Source organism: Lepisosteus platostomus, chromosome 10 (assembly GCF_059453375.1).
Source record: "Lepisosteus platostomus isolate fLepPlt1 chromosome 10, fLepPlt1.hap1, whole genome shotgun sequence".
In the NCBI taxonomy this organism is placed as follows: Eukaryota; Metazoa; Chordata; class Actinopteri; order Semionotiformes; family Lepisosteidae; genus Lepisosteus; species Lepisosteus platostomus.
In genome coordinates this window covers 2,171,088-2,193,906 of record NC_142620.1, presented here as the reverse complement: position 1 = coordinate 2,193,906, position 22,819 = coordinate 2,171,088, and the positions used below count along the sequence as shown (strand labels likewise).

Below are 22,819 nucleotides of genomic sequence, written 5' to 3'. Positions count from 1 at the left end.
GTAAGTAAGTTCATGATTTTGTGCTTAATTCGGGAATTAATTTTGTTTCTGAGATATAATAACTGGTCTCATTCAGACTAATCATTCGTCTGCACACTCCAAATAAAACAAATACTTGCATTCTGCAGGGAATTCAATGTAAGAAATATTTGTCTCTGCTCCACAGTTTTCCCAGAAAGTGATGTGAGAGTCCTAAATGCGCTAGGCATTTTCTTCTACAACTTCATACAAGACATACTGTATAGACCAAACTTCCTTACTGGGGTATAATTCATTTTAGGATTTAAATGCATGAAATACCCGTTTATCCTTATATATACAGTCCGTACTTTAATAACTTAATTTCAGCATCATGCTTTCAGGTTTTAGTTAATCGTGGAGAAATTAAAACACTGAAAACCACATTTCTATGTGACAGCTCTTCATTAAAACGATTACATGAGGCCAGCTGAAAAATGCCCTCCATCTGTAGGTCTGAGAGATAAAAATGATCCTTTGGCTTTAAAAGATAATGGCGCCCTCCCGCCAGTCTGTTGGCTGACATCCGGGCAGGGAGCTCACACAGGAGTGAGGGTGGCTTGGGGCCTACAGGGGAAACTAAGTCAATCCAGCGCATGCAGCTGCCCCAGTGAAGCCCTTTCGGGCTACGGGCAGTGGCACCAACTGTCCCCACAAGAAGCTCAACATGGCTCGTTTCATCTTTGTCGAATAAACAAGAATGATCTGGTTGACACTTTTAGTTAAAAGCGCCTTACATTTCGCACCTATTTACACAGCCAGGCCATTTACTGGAGCCGAGTGAAGCTAACGGGGTCGTGAACATCCCACCTGGGCCTGGACTACACCACCTCCCAGGCCCACATCCGAGTCCACACCCTCCCACAGCTTCCTTCAGGGCTACTCCTTGACAGCGTGCACATTAGCTCCTATCAGTGGGAACTGGCGGTCTTGCAGGGGACCGGTTTTGCCATCTAAATACATGAACATCATAGCAGAGCGGATAAGACTGCATTTCACCACAGCTGCTCTCACTGACCCCTAACATTATTACATTCAAACACCCAAATAACAAAAGCCCATGCCTCTTACTGTATATAAAAATATTTAAACAATATTCCCAGAGACCTTAAATGTTAATATTACCATCAGACTCCATCAATTATAGCTCCATCTTGTATGTACAAAATGCTGATTTAGCAACTCCTACAGTAAATGTTTCTCTCATACTATACACCTTGCTTGCAAAGATGCAAATGAAATCCAAACTGTTCTCTTGCTTTACCTGAGGGTCCAGCAACCAAAAGGTCTGAAGCACTCAAACAAAAAGCTATGGAGGGATAATTAGTAAAGCCTGTTCTGGAGATTTGAATGGAAATATACAGGCATCTGTATGTGTCAGACACCTGAGCTTGCACTGAGGAAACAGACTCACAAGCGCAAGGAGAAGGCTTCAGCCTCCTCAATTCCTAAACTCAAGTGAACATTCAGATGTGTTTGACTAATTATAAACAATAATTAAAGTATAGAATAAAGTTACTTCTTGGAAGATTAATGTAATAGTAGTTTGCATTTTCACATGTTGTAATAAACAAACTTTTGACATGAAGCCCAAAAGAGAACAATATTATATATGATCAATGTTCGTAACCAAAACATGAACAGTCAATTCATGGTGTTCCACTGGCAGGTTTGGAACAGTTTTATTCTTGAACCCATTTCCCCTAAGCCTTCTAAATCATTTTGTGGCTGGTCAGCTTATTAATCTTTATTTCTCATTATCACAAAACAATTAGGGGAACACACTGTAAAGACAAACAGGTCTAGATTTCTACTGTCTAGAAGAAACACTGCAAAGTTAGGAAGGGTAAAAAAATAATTACAATACATTCTGTTACTTTCTGATTGCAGTGGTATGGAATGAAAAACACAGTATTTGATGTCTAATCAAATGGCCAATATTATAGTATGATATGCCTTAAAAATTGACTCTAGCTTACTAGTTTTAAAATACACATCCAAACAGACATCACAGCCTTTTTAAAAAATCACCAGCCTTAACATCTCTGCATAAATTGAATGTACAGGTTGAGAAGAGCAGAGATACATCCTGCTCCAGAGAAAAATCATGATCTCCTACTCAGAAGAAAAGCCAGGATGTCTGTCAACAATCTGTAGACAACACGTCAGGCAAAATAATTTGCCTTTCATACCATTTGCCATTAGACGTACACGTTCAAATTGCACTGAAACTGTCAGAGAAATGTTTACGTGTTCCCAGGGAAGCTCAGTGAGCCATGCTTTATCAATTCACCACAGATTCAAGCCCAGCTTGGAGTCTGTACACGGGTCCTTGTAGACTGACTGACAGTGGCATATTAAGCCAAAATGTGCCTCCAATCAGTAATAATCCAAGCCAACAGACCCGATAGCTCAAGCTACATAATGCACAGCCACTCAAGTTAATACTTAAGTTTCGTTGCCAAATGGCATTTAATAAATTTGATCTATACTTCTACAATAACAGATCAATGATTCAGCCATGTCATGGACTTTAAATAAAATGTACAATATGTACTTCACAAACAGTACAAAAGTACTAAATCCCTCAAGTAGAAAAAGAACACACTGAAAGTCTTTTAGTAAATTACTTTTTGTGTAGCAGAAATGACAAATGTCCAGCATTGAATCACTAGCAACATCACGTCCTTATATCCCCAAGGACCGACAATGAGTTTAATGAACTTGAGATAAATCTTGGAAATTGTCAGATTAATGTCTGTTATATATAGACTTTGGCATTAAAAATAAAGAAAAAAAGGTTGTACTTCATGTCAGCCTGACCATGGAAAACACTTATTTTTAAGATAATAGCCTGCAATTTTCCCTGTCATCCAGTAATTCCAGTAAATTGGGGATTGAGTTGGAGTGCTCAAACAGGACATATACTGTAGCTTCCTCATCAGAAATACATTATCGTACATAATGTGAAGTGTTATGTACAAATAAATTGTAATTGACTTTTTAAAAAACTAATCCGACTGAAAAAAAATTCCAGTTGCATGTTTCACATACAAAATGCCATGAATTAATTTAACGGCATAATTAAAATAATTTAACATTTACTGCACTAGTTGACATAGTTTTCTGACATTTTCTTTAGAACAGGGCAGTGACAGTCCCAGCCACCGAAGATGCCATATTCAGTAGGCTCATTGCAGTACCTGTTGAACAATTACTGTACATTACACACCAACCGTAACTTAGAAATTCTGCAAAACTGTATAGTAGACTCCCTGTTTTGGTGAAGGCTTCTTCATGATTTTAAATTAAAACAACCAGCTCCACAACAGCCAACATTATGCATAAGGCATGAATATACAATACTGGAAAGCGATACATTTGTACAAAAAAAAACAGTAAGTATAAAAATCAAACTCACATACTGTATTATTCATTTATATATGTTATATGCTGTACAGTACTGTATATACACACAGTATACACGCAGTTTAAATAAAAAACTCAGCATTCTTTCAAGACCACAGGTCAGAGTAAATCACGCTGCAAAAACAGAAAAAAAACTGAGCTGAAATAATTTTGTGTTTTAACAGCAATTGCAAAGAAGGTAATTAAAGAGAGATCTACCTTTGCTTCTACCTACAGAAACAGAAGAGTGGGGTTCCATATGGAAAAGTATGCATGATATCCAGAATTGAAGAGCAACAAGAAAGGGGAAGGATAAAATATGATCAAGATTGAGGAAGAGAACAGTTGTCATCAACTCATAGACACATACATCACTACCGAAGTCTACTGTAGCAATGTGGAGTTAAGAACTGTGAAAGCACACTTGACAGCAAACGAAAACACTCTACACATGCAATGGCAAACTCACATAATGCAACCAAATCGAATTAGCACAAGTGATTTCAAGTGCAGCAGTGCATACCCTGGTGAAATTTGAAATGCATCTTTTTTCCAGTTGCAATTCACACAAAACTAGATTTCAATTTCAAATTTTAATGAGTTGAGATCATGCATGCGACCACCTTAAACACATTATCAATTCTGTACTGTAATTAAATCAAGTGTGAATAGCATTGCACTTCAGCAAAATGTATAGTTTGCACAGTATTTTTATGGCCATGCTTGAAGAACTCAGTCAAAGCTCACCACTTTGCACAAATCGTGTATTAAAACCAAATGCACACAAGAAACATGTGGACCACCTATCCAAGGGATAGATGTTAAAGCATTTACAGTATGTTACAAAATCAAATAGGAGAGAAAATTAAGAAGGAGAGCAGGAAGAAAAGAAAGAAAGCATACCTTGTTCGGCCATCATCAGATGTGCGAAACCTTTAAGTGAAAGAAAGAACAGCTGAAACACCCATTCAATACTTTTGGTATTGCGATGTCACATGCTTTGTAAGGCAAAGCATGGCATCCATCATGCTAAAAGAAAAGCTGTTCACAGAGGCCTGAAAAGATTTAGCTACAGTATAGGCTTCTTGCTGAAGCTACAAGTATCTCTTTGCATTACTAGCAAACCCAGTATCTTGAATTTTACTTGGAATTCATTTCATTATATAAAAGGATGTTAAAAGCACATAAGCTATATTAAAGGTCCCGCATTTCATTATAAATGGTACAAGGCAGACACTAATTAAATACTGTATTAAGTATATTGATTTTTTAGATAATTTATTTAAATTAAATTATCTATGCCTTTCACTACACATTTAACCATGGTTTTTGAATACACTTCCACAGGTTTGGCAAAACTACTATTATCTGGCCATTTCTTTTAAGGAAAAATACTCTGCAAGCTAATAAGATAATGGCTATTAACAGCTATTCAATCTCAAATAAATTAACTTTAAAATGAGACATGAGATATTGATGGCTGATTGATGCATTTTTCCAAACATTCAATTAGTAGAATATTAAATATTGAATATACAATTGTGTTAAGATATTCAATTAAAAAATATGAAAAGATTTCCCATGTAGCAATGGTAGAACATGTGCTTTGTCATCTTTGGATCAATCTCCTCACCTTTATGTGCAATTAACCTGTTCATTTGTATTTAAAATGGGAAATCAGCTTGTATGCAATTATTATTCAAATAGTATAATCCCAGGTTAATTACTAGATCAAACCAATGAAGAAGTGTACTGACTTATTTGAAAGCAGTTTGTCTTTTATCAAAGATATAACTGATGCCTTTTATTTTATCATTTTCTTTTTAATCTTTCTGATTGAAACCAGATGTAGGTACTGGTTATTCTACATGAGGTTTATTCTTGTTTTAGTAATATCATATGTCATTTTGTACCTTTCCCAAAACAAACAGGACTATGTCACTACAGTAAACATTCCAAAGGTCTCTATGGGGATATTACTGTGAAGCTAAAATCTCACATTTTCTGAGAGCATTTATTTTCCCCAATGTATTTAATTAGAGTCGTGACAGGAAGGTGAACCAGCTCATTGTAGTGAAATCAACATGAAAAAAGTGCTCCAGGACTCATGACAACTCACCTGGAATATTGTTGACTTCTGCTGTTGCATTTAAAAAAAAAGAGGAGAAAGAGAGACGGAGAAGATTTTCAGCATTAGAAACACACGGCACATGTTTTTGCATGGAAATACTTTCATGCAAAATTGACACACCTGCCTTCATGCAAGTGACATCTTATCACTATGCATGTCTACAAATCACCTGAGAAAGATATCATTTTATCTGTCCAACATCTTGGAACCAGATCAATTCTGTCAAAACCCAATAGAAAAACTCAGAAAGGTAACATTAAGAATATTGCACAATATTCTGTTTCCTGTATACCACAAATTTCCCCACATACAATTTTGTACATAAATTCCAGCAAGTTGTAGAACATGCTCCTTCAAAGAGGAAATGAATTTATGATGTTGTGGGGCTTGTGTATAACAGTACTATCCACAAGACCTTTACCTGTCCAATTTATTTTCATTGCAGACACATACCTGTAGGGTACATTTTGACAACTTCCTAGCTTTCATTGGCATTATTCCATCAGTTATAAATGCCTTGTTCCATTTCAACTCATATACTGTACTGCACCAGGAGTAAATCAATTAAGTTACTGTAATGCAAAGGTCTCAGTCTTGTTTGCAGTGTTCACAACAAACAAGAAACGTCCCAATCCAGCGAGCATGTGGCACAGATAGGAGCTCTGGTAAAGCATTTCACAACCCTTATCAAGGTAAGAAACCTGAGGAAGCCACTCTCATGAGTTTGTTGTTTAGTGGGTAAATGAACACTAAAGGCTGGTTAAAAGATTAATAAACATAAGTTTATTATGTTAATATAGTCCTATGTTCTGCCAGCAACATTCTCCTGTACATCTTTACTACTAAAGTCTTTACATGACTTAGAAACTTGAAAGAGCTTTAAACGCTCTGTTGCCTACACTTGTTTAACTGTCTATGCTTTGAACAGCATAGAGTTTCACTGTAAAGCTTAATTTAACCATTAACAACACCAGGGAGTTCAGGATGGTTTCTATTTGGTTTTGTTTATTAAGAACATGGGTTGACATCTGAAAATGAGAGGGACCTATTCTTTCCATCTCGCTCATTTGGTAGTTTAACAGCTGAATATAAAATTGTATCCACCTGTTTCTCAAAGGAGCTCAGAGCTTTGGCCTCAACCACATGGCTGGGAATCCAGTTCTAGACACCCACAACTCTTTGAGTAAAGAGGTGTTCCAATTCTCTGTTATTAACGAATTCCCCGTTGATCAAAGGATGACATATTGACATTCTGTATGAGAGCACTGTACAAGTAGAAGAAATGTTGGGCTTGGTACCCTAGCATGAAGAGTGCAAAGTAGTACTTGCTCAGAAGAACGACTGTCTGTCAAGGGCTTTCCTCAAGTTACAGTACTTTGACAAGAAGTTCCTCCTCTGCACAAACAGTCATTAACTGAGGAAAATTACAAGAAACTCATTAGGTCCTAACCCATTAGATGCTTTTAGTATTTAGAAATCAGTGATTTATTAGATATTAATTTACTCTGGAAGCAATTAAGTTTAAAATCCTTGAACTCTGACATGACAAACTCATGAACATTCATCTCCATTACAGGCTGTAGCCTCTTAGGTAATCTGTTTTCGTCATCTTTCTTGAGCACTTTAAAAGCACTTGTAATAGTTTTAAAAAATAATGCTTTTTACTGCTGCTTCCACAATTCAAGCCCAGTAATACCCCTGACTAATTGCTGCTGATCACAAATGTCAAATGTATGATTTTTTGGGGGGGAGTGTCTCTCTTTTCAATTTCCAGCGACAGGCAGAACAATTGGAGTGCTACATGCTCATTTCTCACAAGTACTGCAAAAAGAGACACTTCTGCTTGGGGTTCTTGTTTGATGTATCGCAGTAATGTTCTACCCACAGGATTCTACCCAGAACATATTCTAACTGACATCCCTGTACCTACTGTACTAGGGTAGCACTAAATCTTAACACTATTAAACTATAAAACAAAAATCAGTTAAATGAATTACAATTGCACACGATTTTACAAAACAGCATTTGTGCAAAAAAAGCTAAAAAAATGAGGAAGGGGAACCTACTGAAATTTAAATTCATACATGTGAATAAAAGCTAAAAATGCTCCATCGTTTGTGCAATGTTCTGATTATCACTGTTCTCTAGCCCACAATAAAAAATCCAGCAACTACAGTAAGTCTTATCTAGGAGTGCATTTAGGATCCCAGTTTTATTCCCATTGGGGAAAAGGAATAATCCCAGTAATAAAGCTAGGAATTAGCACTCTGCTCCAGATAGCTCAGTATATTTACTCCCTCTCATCTGTTAACTTGTTTGCTTGCAAAATATTTTTGCATTCTGATTTCTTTTCAAAATCTCATAATTCAGGTGGGTTAGATAAAGTACAGACTGGCAGTGATGTTGCGTATAGACACTAGCTTCCGCAGTCAACCTTTAAAGGATATAAAGAGAATTTATGCAGATTTTGAATTTTGTAAAAACGTTGCACAAGCAAACAAGGTACTGTTAATGTCCCTCTTGTCAAAACAGTCACTTTCGAGCCATCCTCATAGCATCCTCTCTAACCCCATTCTTTTGGTTATTTCTGTTACCGCCCAGAACGTTCTGACAAAGTCCAATTTAACCCTGCCCTGTGCACTAGGCTATGCAACCATCCTGTCAACAAAGGGCAAGACTTCTGTTCAGGCTCCTGCCATAATCACTTAACTCAAGAAATCTACTGTATGCGTGTGGATTGAAGTGTCTGCCATATTTTTTCCATCCAACAGTCTGCATTTATTTGTATATTTTTATTAATTAGCTAGCATATAAAATCCCTTCCTTCATTCAAAACTATCCAATTTAAAATAAACTACAGAAATGACTTAATCATATCATAATGTTTTCCATTTTGGAGAAGTTCTGCTCTCTGTAAATTACACCTTAGCAACACACAATTTTCCATTTAAACAATTTTGTAAACCTACATTTCTAAATTCAGCCATTTTTAGGCAGCCTGTAGCATTTAATCAGAAAGTACACACAGTCTGCAATGTCTGGTTTCAATCTCAGTTACAGTACAGTGACTTCTTAATATGCTGTGCTTTGCACAAAACAGCAGACTGAAAATCTGTTTTATTGCCAAATGTTTATTATTTTAATCTGCCTTCCGATTATACAGATTTTCAGATAATATCAACTGTGGCTATCTCAATCATTACAGCATACCAGGCATACATTTTATCTGAAGCAAATATTTCTGACAATATCTGGGCCATCTGCTTGTATCCAGAATCATTAGATACTGTACCTGCAGCTCTGTACACAAATAAGAGCTCAACGTGGCACTATCTTGAAGGATAAAGTTAACAGAGATTTTATTTTCATCATGTAGCATAAATAAAATGCCTAAATATAACATTATGATCTACAGTATTGCATTAATTAAAAATTCAGAGGGTAGATATTTAACTAATGTAAACTTCTCACATTCTGAATAAAAAAGACCAATATATTTATACAGTAAAGTTCAGGCTTCTGAGTTTGTCTGAAGGTTGTACAATCAGCATATTTCTGTCCTTCCTTTTAAGTACTGTACTCATCGCTTAGTGAACTAACAGCTGTATCAATTAATGTGGGGATTAACTTGGCCCTAAAACAGCAGGAGAACAATCACTTTTCTTTTCTGCCACAGTAAGAGTGGGTGAAGAGATTGGTTAACAGTGGGCAGGAACTGATTGCAAATTCAAAATGAATTCCCTTTCCGCATAAAAACACCTCTAAGCCTAACGGTTCTTGTTTTTCCCCTTCAAAAGAGCTGGGGTGAGTACTTTTTGACTTGTGTGTACTGTACTTATGCCTACATGCTTAAACATTTACAGTACTGTATTCCTCAGCCCTCAGCATAAATCGCAGATGATCCTGTAAACAATTCTATTTTTATTATCAGAACCTGTGTTAACGACTTCAGCCCGTTAAAAATGCTTTTATTTTTTTATTTTACTCCAAGCCTCCTATCAGTACACTGCAGCACTGAGCCAACATTACAAGACGAAAAGGCACACATACAATAAATCAACTTGAACCACCTGTCCACTGCCCTCCACGTATCTGCTACCAGCCTGCAAAAACAACACAGTCTGTAACAGCTCTGCCTCCACTGGAAAGGGACATGCCATTGGGACAAGCAGCTTTACAGCCACAGCAGCAGTCTAACGCAGCTAACCAGACAAAATGGAACACGGCACGGAAACAGACTCAACGGGCAGCATATACTGTAGGTCAGTCTATATATAAATCCATCACCCCTTTTAATTTTAACAAATATTTCATTGCGAATGTTTGCACCGGGAAACACGGTCAGACGCTGATTTCTGGACCTGAATGACCACCGCTTTGGAAGGCAGAGGTGCTCAAAGATGACCCGCTCTGTGGCCCCACCCTACCAGAAGACACCCATATCCACATCACTGACAACAGTTATAAATCCATTTGTTACAATTAAAAGGGAGGAGGGCAAAAAAGCCATTTTGGACTGATTATTGGTCATGTTGCCTGACTCATTAACAAGTCAATGGAGACATAGGTAACTAAATTGCAAACTTACCTGGTGCATACAGTACATTTTGTTTGATCAAAACACATTTGTGCAATTTTAGGTTTTCAAAGAACAAGAAATCAGAAAGGTGCAATTTTGAGTCTCAGGTATTACTGTATGTGTCTGCAATGGAAATTTCATGGTCGAGGCCACACTGTCATCTAGGCTGCTACTGCCCATTTCGTTAAAGCCAAAGAGTACATTTCACTTTCAATCATGGAAAAATGCTTTCATCTCATGAAGAGAAACTGTCGCTAAAGCCCTCTTGTATTAATGGTTAATAGGCTTACTCCTGACATTCTGCATACAGCATCCTGAGCTACACCTTTCAAACACCACCTTTGGCTGTGAATTGAAATGGACCAAGCCCTCATTGATTAAGTGATGAAAATAAACAAAGAAGGATACTGTTTCATTGAAAAGGAATATCTTAACAGCAAACCCTTGATGAAAGAAGAAGAGGGAAAAGATAAACAGTTTTAATTAAAACCCAGTCAGTACCTTCTGATTTCTGTAAAACTTGCAGGATCTAAACATGGTTCAACGAAAAAAAAATCTGGAGTTGAGATTTGTTTCTCAACATCAAAATGACCTTACACACTTTTAATTAGAATTATTTTTATTAAAACGTTTACAGTATTTACAGTTTATACTGTAGCTATTTGAAAAGCTTAAGATAATTTTAAATGCTGTTCAATGCTCAGCTTCCACTTTTTTTTCTCTGCATCATGGAGGAGACCTGCGACTGAAATGTACACAAACCTGAAAAGAAAATATTGGGCAATAATCATCTTTTATAATCTGACACTTTTGAAATACTCAGTGAATTTTCAAAACATAGGTCAATCCCAGGTATAGTACATGCATAAAATGGCAATCGCTCAAAGTTCAATTTTGCAATGTGCACTTCATCAATATACATTAATAAGAAAAGAAACATTATTCATCATCAGAAGAGAACAAAGTAAAATAAACAATAAATAGCCCTCGATGATAAACACTCAGGACTGCCACCTTTGGCCAGAGAGAACAAATAGCCAAGTGCACAGGTCAGTAACGCAGCCGACAAGCTACTTGGCTTCCAAAGGAGAGATCTCAGAGGGCTTTCAGGCCATTCCCAGAACGGTAATAAAATATCTGAGAAATGCAGAAAACTGTCCTTCAGCACAAGTTGTATACAATAATTAATTCTTGTTGCAGGTTTTTAAACATGGTATTTTGACAACTTACAAACAATAACGTGACTTGTCAGATTAAAAGCAAAAGATATCTATTAATAAGATGATTTTCAATACATAAATTGTGACATGGCTAAATGACTAGAGCTGAAGACAATAACAAAGGGTCCTTTTTTCTGTGCCAGAAATCAGGTTTGGCTGCTTTATTGGGTCTGTAGAATATGGTGCTGTTGCAGATAAATGCAATATTCAACATTGCCCTTATTCATAAATCAATAAAATTAAAATTTATTCACATCTTAAGAAAAATATGCAGCATGAATAACAAACATTTTCCATGTGTGTGGATTTGTGATTTATAAACACAGTCAAGACCTGAACTTTGACACCAGAAAACGTCCTTTCTCATAAAGCCAGAGCAGTCGTCTGGTACAGTTTAAAATATATTGATTGCAGCATCAGAAAAAATGAAACAGATCGTGCTAAACACCCCCAGAGGAAAGGTACTTCAATAAAATATGACAGAACATCAAATACAAGTATAGACTGTTGGATCCTGTGTGAAAAAAAATAGCTGTTTTAAGAATCCTGAAAGCAAGATCCTCAGCAATTTCCCTTGAATAAAATCTGTAGATGAAGGAAAAGGTTGGGACTAAATAAAAACAGGTAAAACAAGATTCCTCCATTGCACCTTATAGTCTTCGGTAATAAGAAGCTTTATTACATACAGTAATCAAAGGAAAAGCTGCAATTTATGTCAACTTCTGACATAATAGTTGATATGGATTAAATATGAAACATCCAGATTTATTTTTCAACGTTAATGAACCACGCAGTGAGCGAACAGCCAGACAGCTGCACCTCTTATGTGTTGTGGGTATGCATAAAATAGCAACAGAAGAAGCCAAAAGATGACATCTGAATCAATAAAGACTTCTTTTAAAATCTGCATGTCGAAAGAGACTTGTGGCTCTATATTCAGGGGGAGGACCAAGACATTCAGAAGACTGCGCAATCACTCCATCTGCCTTCAAGGGAGAAAATATCAAATTAAGAGGTAGCGAGAACAGCCAGGTAGCTAGAACTGTGGAGGGCAGTGAGGAAGATATTACCTCACCCCAGTGCCTCTGGTTCACAGGTAAAAATGACATATCATTAGAAAAAAGTACTGTGCTTACCTTCACTGCAAAATTGTCCAATATATCCTGTATTAGAACAATCACATTTTGGTTCCCCTTTGACCACTGAGCAACTCCCACCATTTTCACACAGGTTTTCTGAGCACATGCCTTCCATGTCCAAGCTGACCATTCGTTTGCTGAGCAGTGTGGGCTCTTTGTTCCCGTACTTCAGGTCTGTGATTACTCCCTTGAACGGGGACTGGTTTTTGACCGAGGGCAGTGTCAAAGCGGGTGAGCGGATATCCTGCGGAACTCCTCCGATGAACAGGTCGCTAACGATTTTCATGTACTGCCTCTCCGGCCTGACCTCGTCCGCTTTTGTTTCGCTGTCCACCACCAGGACAGTTCTCAGGTTGTTCCTGCTGACCATGGCAAAGTGCCAGTTGCTGTCATTGACCCTTTTATCCGAGACAATGGTGGTCTCTGCACAATCGATGCTGAATTGTAGCTGCAACTTGCCTTCAACTACCATCAGCTGGAGGAAATCACAGTATCCGCCATCATCGAAATAGAGAAGCAGGGCAGTGGAAACATCTGTTTTGAACTGGAAACTTAAGTCACTTCGTGTGCTGGCATCCCAGCGAAGGTAGCGGGCCCACTGGCCGGGAGTCCCTGCAAACTCCAGGCCGAGACACAGGCCTAACAATGCACTGAGCAGCAAATGCACCTTAAGTGAAAAGCAGATGGGATTCATTGTAAACAGAAAAACTAGGAAGCAATAATCCTTAACAGCAAGATACCATTGAATATGCTTTGAAGATATAATCCAATATATCCAACAGCTGCAAAATTTGACACTGGTTAAGCAATGTGCTGGATAAAATCTCTAAAAATATTCCTTTTTAAAGGAATAGTGGAACATTAAAAAGTGAACATTAGCACTAAGGCCATTGAAATTACCCAGGATGTCCAAACAAAATTCATCAGAGCCCAAAAGTGCACCAGCTTTATTTCCGAGCACAGAAGAGAAGCAAGACAGTGAGGAAAAAAATTGATTCTGCTGCCAGTGAGCAGAATATTGGAGGTTATCCTCAGATCACACAGCCGGCGACAGGGGACAGAGTGGACTTCCTGGAGTGATGATTCTTTTGACTTTGATCAAAATAAACACATCAGTCTTCATATTGGCTTGGAAACAGTTTAGTCCATAGGATGTAAATGTCTTCATCCAGACTCTCCAATATCACAACTGCACAAAAAAGAAACACAGACTGTGAGGGATTGTACTTTCATTTCATTAATTACACAATGCATGCGTCTGATGATGTTTAGGCATAAAAAAATTCAAAACATAAAACTAGTAATATTGGAAATACTGTATATTCAATAATATACAGCTCCAGCTCAAGTTCTTCTATCTACCATTTCATCCATTTCAAGTGTGTGGAAATGGCAGTATTTTCATCTCAGGGGTAGATGTGTCAGTACATATTCAAGAATGAATACCAAATACAAGTGAGATCACTTCTCAGCATCCGTGAAAGAGTTAAAACAGCTGGTATCAAAATCTAATTAAAAGTTTTCCAGCTATTTTCTCAAAAGGTTCTTTTGTGTTATCGGTCATCTACTCTGAAAATTACCCACATTATTCTCATAGCAGACACAGCTATCAATCAATACTGCAGTGCTTTTTTATCTGATGACGAGAAAATTAAAGGCTTTCCACCAGAAATTCAATGCGAAGAAAGAACTTTAAAACAGTTAAAATACATATGTCCACCTACATACCACCAATTAATTCAAATCTCCCACTCCACATACATTTGAAAGCCAGATAAAACAATGTTGTTTTTTCTTTCCCTTCGGGGCATGTTAATTCCTTGATAAAAAATGAAGATTCAGATTATGACCCATTAATATTCTTCATCGTTTACAAGTCTCTAATCCTTTCTTATAATCGAATAATTGTGAAACATCATCTTTTTGCAATAAAAAAATCAGTGTTTTAATGTAATAATCTGTATGAATTATAACTTAATTTATACAGATACTGTATAGCTCTTCACACTTGACAGAAGATTATACTGATATCTCTATGGACACTGTGGATCTCTCATGCTTTCATATTTTAAGCAAATACACTTTGCATTTACTATTGCATATCAATATGTGATATTTATAGATTTTGTTGTGGCTGTGGAGATAAAAACTAAAATAAAGGCTTAGACTTATTTAATCATCATTCTACCCTCCAACATCCATTTAGAACTTGAAAATAATGTTTAATAAAACAATGTACATCTTGACAAACACAATCTAATCAAGCTCAGTGTGTACAGTATATATTTAAATTACCTATCTTGTGCTGTATATTTATACAATCAATGCAAACAGTAAAGTTATTCTTACAAAATGTACAAAAAACTCATGTGCACTTCACAAGGTTGGAAAATTCAGCCTTTCAACTACAATTATCAGAACACTAAGTGATCTCTTAGTGTAGACATCTAAAACCCCAGCTGATATGTTAAACTGCATCTTTGCTTTATACGTTAAGATTAACCTAATCTGATCATTTACAAAAATCATTTAGATACCACACTGGTTTCCTACTAGGCTAAGTGATCCGAGCATTACAATAGAGGTGCTCATATTCCATGGTAATATACAAAGTGCAACTTAATATGCATAGAAAATTCCCCTCTGTCCTCTCACAGGCGTGGGTAGCCATTTCTTCAAGACAATAGGCGAACCAACCAGGAAGGTTCCAATAATGAGAAATATAATGCAGAACTTTAACCACCTGCCTTGCATAGTTAATTTAACTCAAGCAGAGAGCTATTGAATTCTTGTAACTGATACTTGTCGTGGCATCAGTCACATCTCTTTGACATCGATGTGTTTGCTCTTCCTTTGTTAAAAGAACTGCACCGAAGAAGCAGAAGTAAGGGGTGAAAAGGCTAAACTATAGATAGCATCGTGTTCACTTATACTGTATGTACAGGATATGTCCCACTGAGAAGCTACTGTACATGCAATCCCTATGGAGACCTTGGTTTGGCCTGTCTGTGAGGCCTCTGGGGGAGGAGATGGGGCTGTGAAAGATCATGAAACCTGAGAGGCACTTAATCTAGCCTGAATGAAGCAATGACAGCCAAGAAAAATTAAAAAGTAGAACCAGCCCTACTATTTGAAAATGCTAGAGAAATAAATAATTATTTTAGTAATTAAGAATTACTGGAGAGTTTAATACATATGGTAAATAAGCCTGAACTATATAACCTTGGCTGCAATGCTTCCTGAAACAACTTCTGTCTCTCCATTAATAACCATCACGTTTCTTCTTCCAGGAGAAAAAAAAATGTTTCTCTCTGGAACCAGTCAGCTCTTTGCGATGTCGCCCATTCCAGTGACTTTACCACCAATCCTATTTATCCATATTTAAGTTGTGGAGGTCAGCAATATTCCCAGTGGAAGTATATCTTTACCACAGCCTGCTACACTTTCCCACCTCAGACCACAGAAATCACTGGGCGGCCAGACTGTGGCACAACACCTCAGAAGGCCACATGGAGAGAGACCAACTCTCGTCTCCTGCTCTTCCTTCCCGCTGCTTTTCAGGGAGCTCAGGAAGCTTCTGTCTGCTCCGCTCATGGCCTCCTCAAACGTCTTAAGAGACGCGGTCTAAATGGTAAAATTCACCTTCTTCTTCTGTGAAAATACTATTGGTGTCTCTTGCAGGTTTTATGCCAATTACATGTATTTTTTAATATTAGAGTAACGGATATTAAACCATTTTAAAATATGGAAATTTAAAAGGGAACTAAAACCTAGAGTGGCTATTAAATTATTATGCTCCAAATTCAATGTACCTTTTTTAATGGAATCATCCTACCACAGTCCAGTGATATACCTAGAAACACATAAGAGTTACAAGCAGGAGAAGGCCATTAAGCCTACCTACAGTAGCTCATACGGCTGCTAGCAGCTCACTGATCTGAGGATCATGCCAGCCATTTCTTGAAGGAAGCTGGGATATCAGCTAGGACAACAAGACTGTGATTGTCTCTGGCTCACACGTTTTTCCTGTGTTCTGTATTTTGAAAAAAAGACTCTTTCAAAAATTAGCCGAATTCCTAAACTGTGGATTAGAAGGTGCAACCTCTCCAGATCACGCATGCACCCACAAAAAACAAGAGACTGCAATGTGCAGCAGTCAGACGACCAGCCTGAAGGACATGTGGACAATAAGGCTGAACTGGCAAACACATTCCTCACAAATTCAAAAAAGACTAAAAACACTAAAACATTTAAAAAACATATTACGTTATATAATATACATTTTAAAATTGAATATATATATACGTTTTCACTTTTGATTTCATTTTTTGAAAATTTGCCTTCAAATAATTATAAAAAATATTTTAGGTATGTACTGTACAGTATGTCAACTTTAGACTTGAAGAGCAAGCTTTCATTGGTATGTTTTTCTTGTGAAGAATAACAACAAGCTGGACAATTTTATAAATCAATTTTATACTGCAAATCTTTTAATAAAATGCAAGCAATTTATAAAACGTTTTAAATATTTATATTTACTGTTCTCTGTACAGCATTCTTATTGTCAGCAGTTGCAACAGTTTAAAATATTACACAGCACGTTATATTCTATCGAAATCAGAAAACAGGAGGACACAGCAATAGAAAATTATTTTAGAATGATCTACCCATTAAATAATTAGTCTCTGGAAATTGTAATTGGCTTTGTAGTCGCTCTTCTCTTGACATAAAGGCAACATTTATTTTGAACGCCTCTGCATGTTTCTGCTTGGTGTAAAAGGACAGCTACTATCCGGCAAGTCGCGACCAACTACAAAAAAAAAACGACACAATGAAAAGAGACATAAAACTAAAACAGAAAATACAGGCCCTGCATTAACAGCATAAATACAGCATTGAGCAGAAACTGGCCATTTTACGGAGGTCGTACTATTGATTTGTATGAAATGAAAAATAATATAATCAGCCGTTTTCAAGGCCCGATAACCTTAACTTATCCTTGATTATTTTAAGTAGGGTTTGTGTTTGTGTTGGGAAAAAAACGAGTGAATTCAATGGAAAACAGACGAGAAATACAGTACAAATCCAGAGCCCGCGCAACGAACACGTCAGTTAAAATAATGATGGCGTGGTAAAGCAGTGTTATAATCCCCATCTAATTCAATAAGGACAATTTTCACTTTGACGACAGTTATCATATTGTTCACATCTAAGGAACATAATTTACGTCACCAGCGAGCTTGAATCTGCTTTGTAATAAGGCGCTATACTGTGTAGTTGCCTTTCCTACGACGAGATAAACGTGAGTATAATGTCTTTAATTCTAAAATGTATTCCTAAAAACGTTAAATACATTAGGTTACTACCAGACACATTACCAAGCACAGCACATGATAATTCAGACCTTGATCTTATATTAAAAAACACGCCTTCCGACAAGGAGTGGTGGGCCTCGCTGTGCCGAAAACAAGGTGATGACACGAAACGCTTCTCAATCAGCAGTGCAATCAGTAAAGAGGTATAATAATTGCATGGGCTCATCACTCGTTGCCTTAATTATTTTACCATTTAAATCTATGCTGTTCTTATTTTTAAACCACATGACAGCAGTCTGTTATGCAAATTCCCCCCAAAAAACCCTACACATACTGTATATACAGTATATGGGGTTACGTCCATTATTATATGTGTGTTATTTTATATATGCTTCTCAAGGCACAATGTGTATTAACTACAACAATAAAGGCCTGGCGTCTCTTACGCGGGCTTCGGGCTTGTGCTGTAAGTAGGAAAGAACTGCGAGTCCCGGCCACCGCTGGCTTCTCTAATGTGGCCCTGTACATTTTCAGCACAGCTGCGGCAGGAACAAGACAAAGTTCCAACACACCCCATCTCCGACATCTTTTTTTTTTTTTTACCAAGGTAAAAAAAAAAACAATTGCTTACAACTGCCCGCAATTAAATTTAAGTCGAAGAGTGGGAAAAGCTACTGTATGACTTGATTTCGTTTGCAGCTTTGTTTTTGCGTGTGTGTGTCAATAAAGCTCCTTTTTTTTCTTAGTGGTAAATTATATTACAAATGTGTCCGTTAAAAAAAAAATCACATTTTCATTGAATCCTTTTTGGAGGTAAAAAAAAAATCGAGGGAGAGCTTCGCCTGTGGAAGTACTCGGGCTGGCTCTCCGCACGCCAGAAACGCCCGGTGCCTCCTGCGGTAAACCGTCTCTGTCACTACCCTCTGTGCGGGGAGCGCTCGCCTCACAGCACAAGTCCCTTCCGCCTTATTACAAATCATCTACAACACGCTTCAAGCGCACGGGACTTCAGGAGTCTAGCTTTTGACCTCTGTAGCGTACTTCCAGCTACTGAAGGTAGTTCTTCGTTTAAGCAAACGAAGTCGGACTTTGTTTTTGGAGCGACTGAATTGTAACTACAGTAGTAACCATGTTACTTCTGTTAATACAACTACTCGGTCTCTACCGTACAGTATATCCAGTTCAAATTCATAAGCAGACCCCCCAAAAAAATAACTAAAATTGAATTTTTCGAAAGAAAAGATCAAAGTGCTGTAGTTTTCCAAAGGGCTATTTACTCAAACAGTACGAATTAAAAGAGGTGTCCGCACTCATCGGCAGGCAGCTAGCAAATAAATTGCTTTCTCGCCTGAAACGCGACCTGCTACCGCGTAAAGTGCAATGATTATATTCATCGGGACCTTTTATAAAAGTACCCTTTTCACAGAGTAGAATTACCCAATATACAAGAAGACTGTTAAAATTTTATAAAGTACGTTTCCGAAAGAAGTCGTGCAAGTACAGAGCGTTCTAACCGTTGAAAGCAGTCAACTAAATATGGGCTACGTCACTTTTTACATTTTGTGCAGTTTCAATATTCCCTTTAACATACAATAAGAAACGGCTCCATTCACTGGTTTGGGGAACCGTTTCTTCTTTTTTTTCCCGTGCAATGTGCAGGGATTCCGGCGGATCGAGAGTATGTTTTTAATAAGGATCCCGTTTACCTAACCCAGATGATCTCTTTTAATCCCGTCACCAATGATTTTGATTCCTCGTCTCTACCTGAAACCTTGCGGCTTTTCCTCCACTTCTACTGAAACGCACCTGCACGCCGTCTTTATGCCCAAAGACCTTCGAATATCAAAGTCATTCTGTCTGCAGCTAAGGGTTTTTCCACTATCATCACCAGGTCCCTGAGAGGGATCGGCTCTGGGATTGGAAGTCATCATGCATTAAGAAAATGCACCACTTTTATGCCTGGAAATCCAGTCTCACGATCTGCAAAGTCGGTTTAGTTGTTGATCGCTCGGGAAAAACAAATACGTAATCAATTATTGATTCTTAAGTTTCTAACTTTCAGCAAATGTTATGAGCCCCGCTTACACACCTGCTGTCCTCAGTGTACTTCGGTCAAATGAGCCACGGCTGGGTGCAATCATTCCTTAGAAAACGAAGAGTCTAGCTGGAATCTTATAAATTCGCGTGTCATAGGAAGCCAAATTCAAGAAAAGCAGCAGAGGCAAAAGTAAATATAAAGATACAGAAGGGTTTTACTCATGAGACTTGCAAGGAAATTTAATCTGTGTGTCTAAAACAACCTTTCAAATGATTCCTTACCTTAGTTTTTGTCAAGACATCCAAAGAATAATAATCCAAATTGCATTCCTGCAGTGTAAGGTATTAGGTCCAGAATGAAGCGAGTGTTGGAGGTGGTATCGTGCGATTCTAGGCTGATTACCAGTTTTGTAGGCTGGAGAAGACTCCGCCGTCCTGTGTCTATTACACCAGATTACAGAGCGGCGTTCGCTCAGTAAGACTGATAGGGAATCACGAGATTTTCACACACAAACCACTCAGGTCCGCCCTCTATTTAGTACGCTACACGCCATTTAAAGTCGTAGCTTGGACAAGAACACAGTCAACAAGGAGACAGCGTAGGGCGTTTAAAATATTTATTGTTCGGTGACAAACTTTGATATCTACTGTACGCACCCACGAACTGCTGCTCCGACTGGAAAGAATTCTCTCTCCCTTAAATTTCCCCAGCTCGTTCTGCTTCGTTCTTGTGCCGACAGAAATATCGACATCTTGATTGAAATAATTTTCCTTAGTACATATATATCTAATATCACCTAAATTCACGGAGGGGTCGAGAAAGGGGATGTGACAAAAGTTTTTTTGAGCAACATGTTCGCAAAGTTTGATATTTTAAAGCAATGCACAAATGTCGCTTCAAAACTGCAGTTTTAATTGTAAACAAACTTGCACTACATTCTGAAAATGGTTGAGGAAAGTAAAAAATGTTATCAGTCGCACCAATACAATTTATGAAAGGGAGTGGGGCTGTGGTGTACTTTCAGCCCACATTCCGCGTCTTTAATTTGTTTTATTTTCTTTATGGGTTAAACGGCAGCCGTAATACAGCGCACCAGAGATAACTGGACCACAAAGAGGTGTCGAATTCAGCCACCGATGAGCACAGCTAATTATAAAACACCTGTCCCTTTCCCTGTGCTTTAGTACGAGGGACAAAACAAAAACGTATTTTCCCTCGCCAGCGTAACTATACGCCACCGATATCAAGTCCTACTGTAGCTTTCCACTCTACTGTAACATTAACCCAAATAGGATGTCAACCTCTCTGAAGAGGACATCCCCTCCCCCATCGAGCTACGGAGCGCGGCGCCGTCGCAGCCTTAAATGCGGATAGCATGCACATTGACAGCACTTTATAAATTAGACTGTTATGCAGTTTTATATGTATTTTCTTTTTGGGGGGGACGGAGCGAGCGACGTACAGTATTTCTTAGCCAACAGTGCAGGACACGGCAGCGCCCTGCGGTGCCGGCACGTGCGCTGGCCGTGGTGCTGAATCTCGCCTGGCCCGTTCCCATACTGTAGTCTCCTCCTGATTGAGGGACATTGTGACTAACGGCTATATTTTATTTTATTTGTATTTTAATTTATTTTGGAGGAGAGCATGTTTGAACCAAGGTGACATATTTCTCCACTTTTTGCAAATAAAAAATCTACCTTACAACCACTGTTTTTATTTTAAACACACAACTTATAAAGCCGTGACAGTCCTGTCTGGGAATGCCGATTTCAAAATGACCTGTAGAATACGGAGATTTGTTTAGGTTTTTTATACATTACGTGCTACATGAGGATAGTCCCATTGTGATATAAAATCATAAACATTACATTCCAGGTAGATGTAACAAATATATCGTCAACGGGAGAAATTAAATGTGAATTATTTGCTTTTTTTCTCTAACAAATTTTACCATTGGAAAATACAAACATGAGGTATATAAATATGCCGAAAATGTCATTTATACTGTAAGTGTATGGTTTTTGTAAACTAACACGAAAACATATGCATTTACATAAGCTCTAACAATAAGTACTGCCGGTATTGTATGATCTAAATATTGTACATGTATTCTAACTAAAAAAATGATTATTTCAAAGAGCACTTATTTCAAATAACACAGATTTTATAATTTAATAAATTAATGTTAACAATTAAAGTAAAATCTATAATTATTATGTTTTTATGTAATTATGTTGACTAATACATATACTGATATTTTTCTTGTGTTATCCTTGAAATTTCTAAATGTGTGTCATAAAAATAGGAGCAATGCTTTAGTGTATGTAATAATTATACAGGAATGCAGTTTGGAGTTGGTTATATATATATATCTCCTTGAACAACATATCTGCTATTCTTTATGAATCTACTGCCATGATTTGGCAACCAATAGTCATTAACCTATAACTTTGGCAATTCATCAGAAATGCTGAAAATTAAATGCTTTGGCTTATAGTGGGATTTTAATAGTCTATGTATAATTAATTTTTCACCTGGATATCTTTAACCATATCGCCAATTGTTATGTATTTCTTAATTAACAGACTCACAACATTCATAGTGAAGTACCAATAAAACTTCAGTATCCCTCTGGGACAGTCTAAAAATGATCAATGTCCATATTGAGTGTTACACAGATAGTGCAACTACAGTGCATAATTGTAGGATAATGTTTAATTAAAAATAACACAGCAACTTCACTACCCGGTGGACTGAAAATTGGAAATCAAAACACTGCTGTAAAGGATTCATGTGTCGACCAGAGAGGGAGACTGTCGCATTGCAACACCTGGTGTTAGTGATTTTGTGATATGCAACAGAACAACTGGCATCTATTTCTAATCTCTGACTTTCCACTGGGAAAACCTGCATTTTCCTCATAGATAAACCTGAATTGCATTGTTTGTTCTAATTGAAGTTCCCCTTTTTT

At 37.5% G+C, this 22,819-nt stretch overlaps 1 protein-coding gene across 41 annotated transcripts in view; it reads right to left on the bottom strand.

Annotated features, from left to right (window-relative positions):
• Positions 1-20,348, bottom strand: part of LOC148653013 (neurexin-3a) — a 386,386-nt gene extending 366,038 nt beyond the window's left edge. For 16 of the 41 annotated variants that reach the window (XM_088647431.1, XM_088647461.1, XM_088647470.1 and 13 more), the window contains exons 1-4: positions 20,130-20,347; positions 12,493-13,684; positions 5,546-5,563; positions 4,330-4,359 (exon numbers count right to left, since the gene is read on the bottom strand). In XM_088647431.1, coding sequence (XP_088503557.1) covers positions 4,330-4,359; positions 5,546-5,563; positions 12,493-13,189 — 745 coding nt within the window. In that variant the 5' untranslated portion in view covers positions 13,190-13,684; positions 20,130-20,347. Of the gene's footprint in view, positions 1-4,329; positions 4,360-5,545; positions 5,567-12,492; positions 13,685-20,129 lie in introns of all 41 variants that reach the window. The other 25 variants (XM_088647430.1, XM_088647452.1, XM_088647455.1 and 22 more) reach the window with 4 other exon arrangements.
• Positions 20,349-22,819: the final 2,471 nt, after the last annotated feature.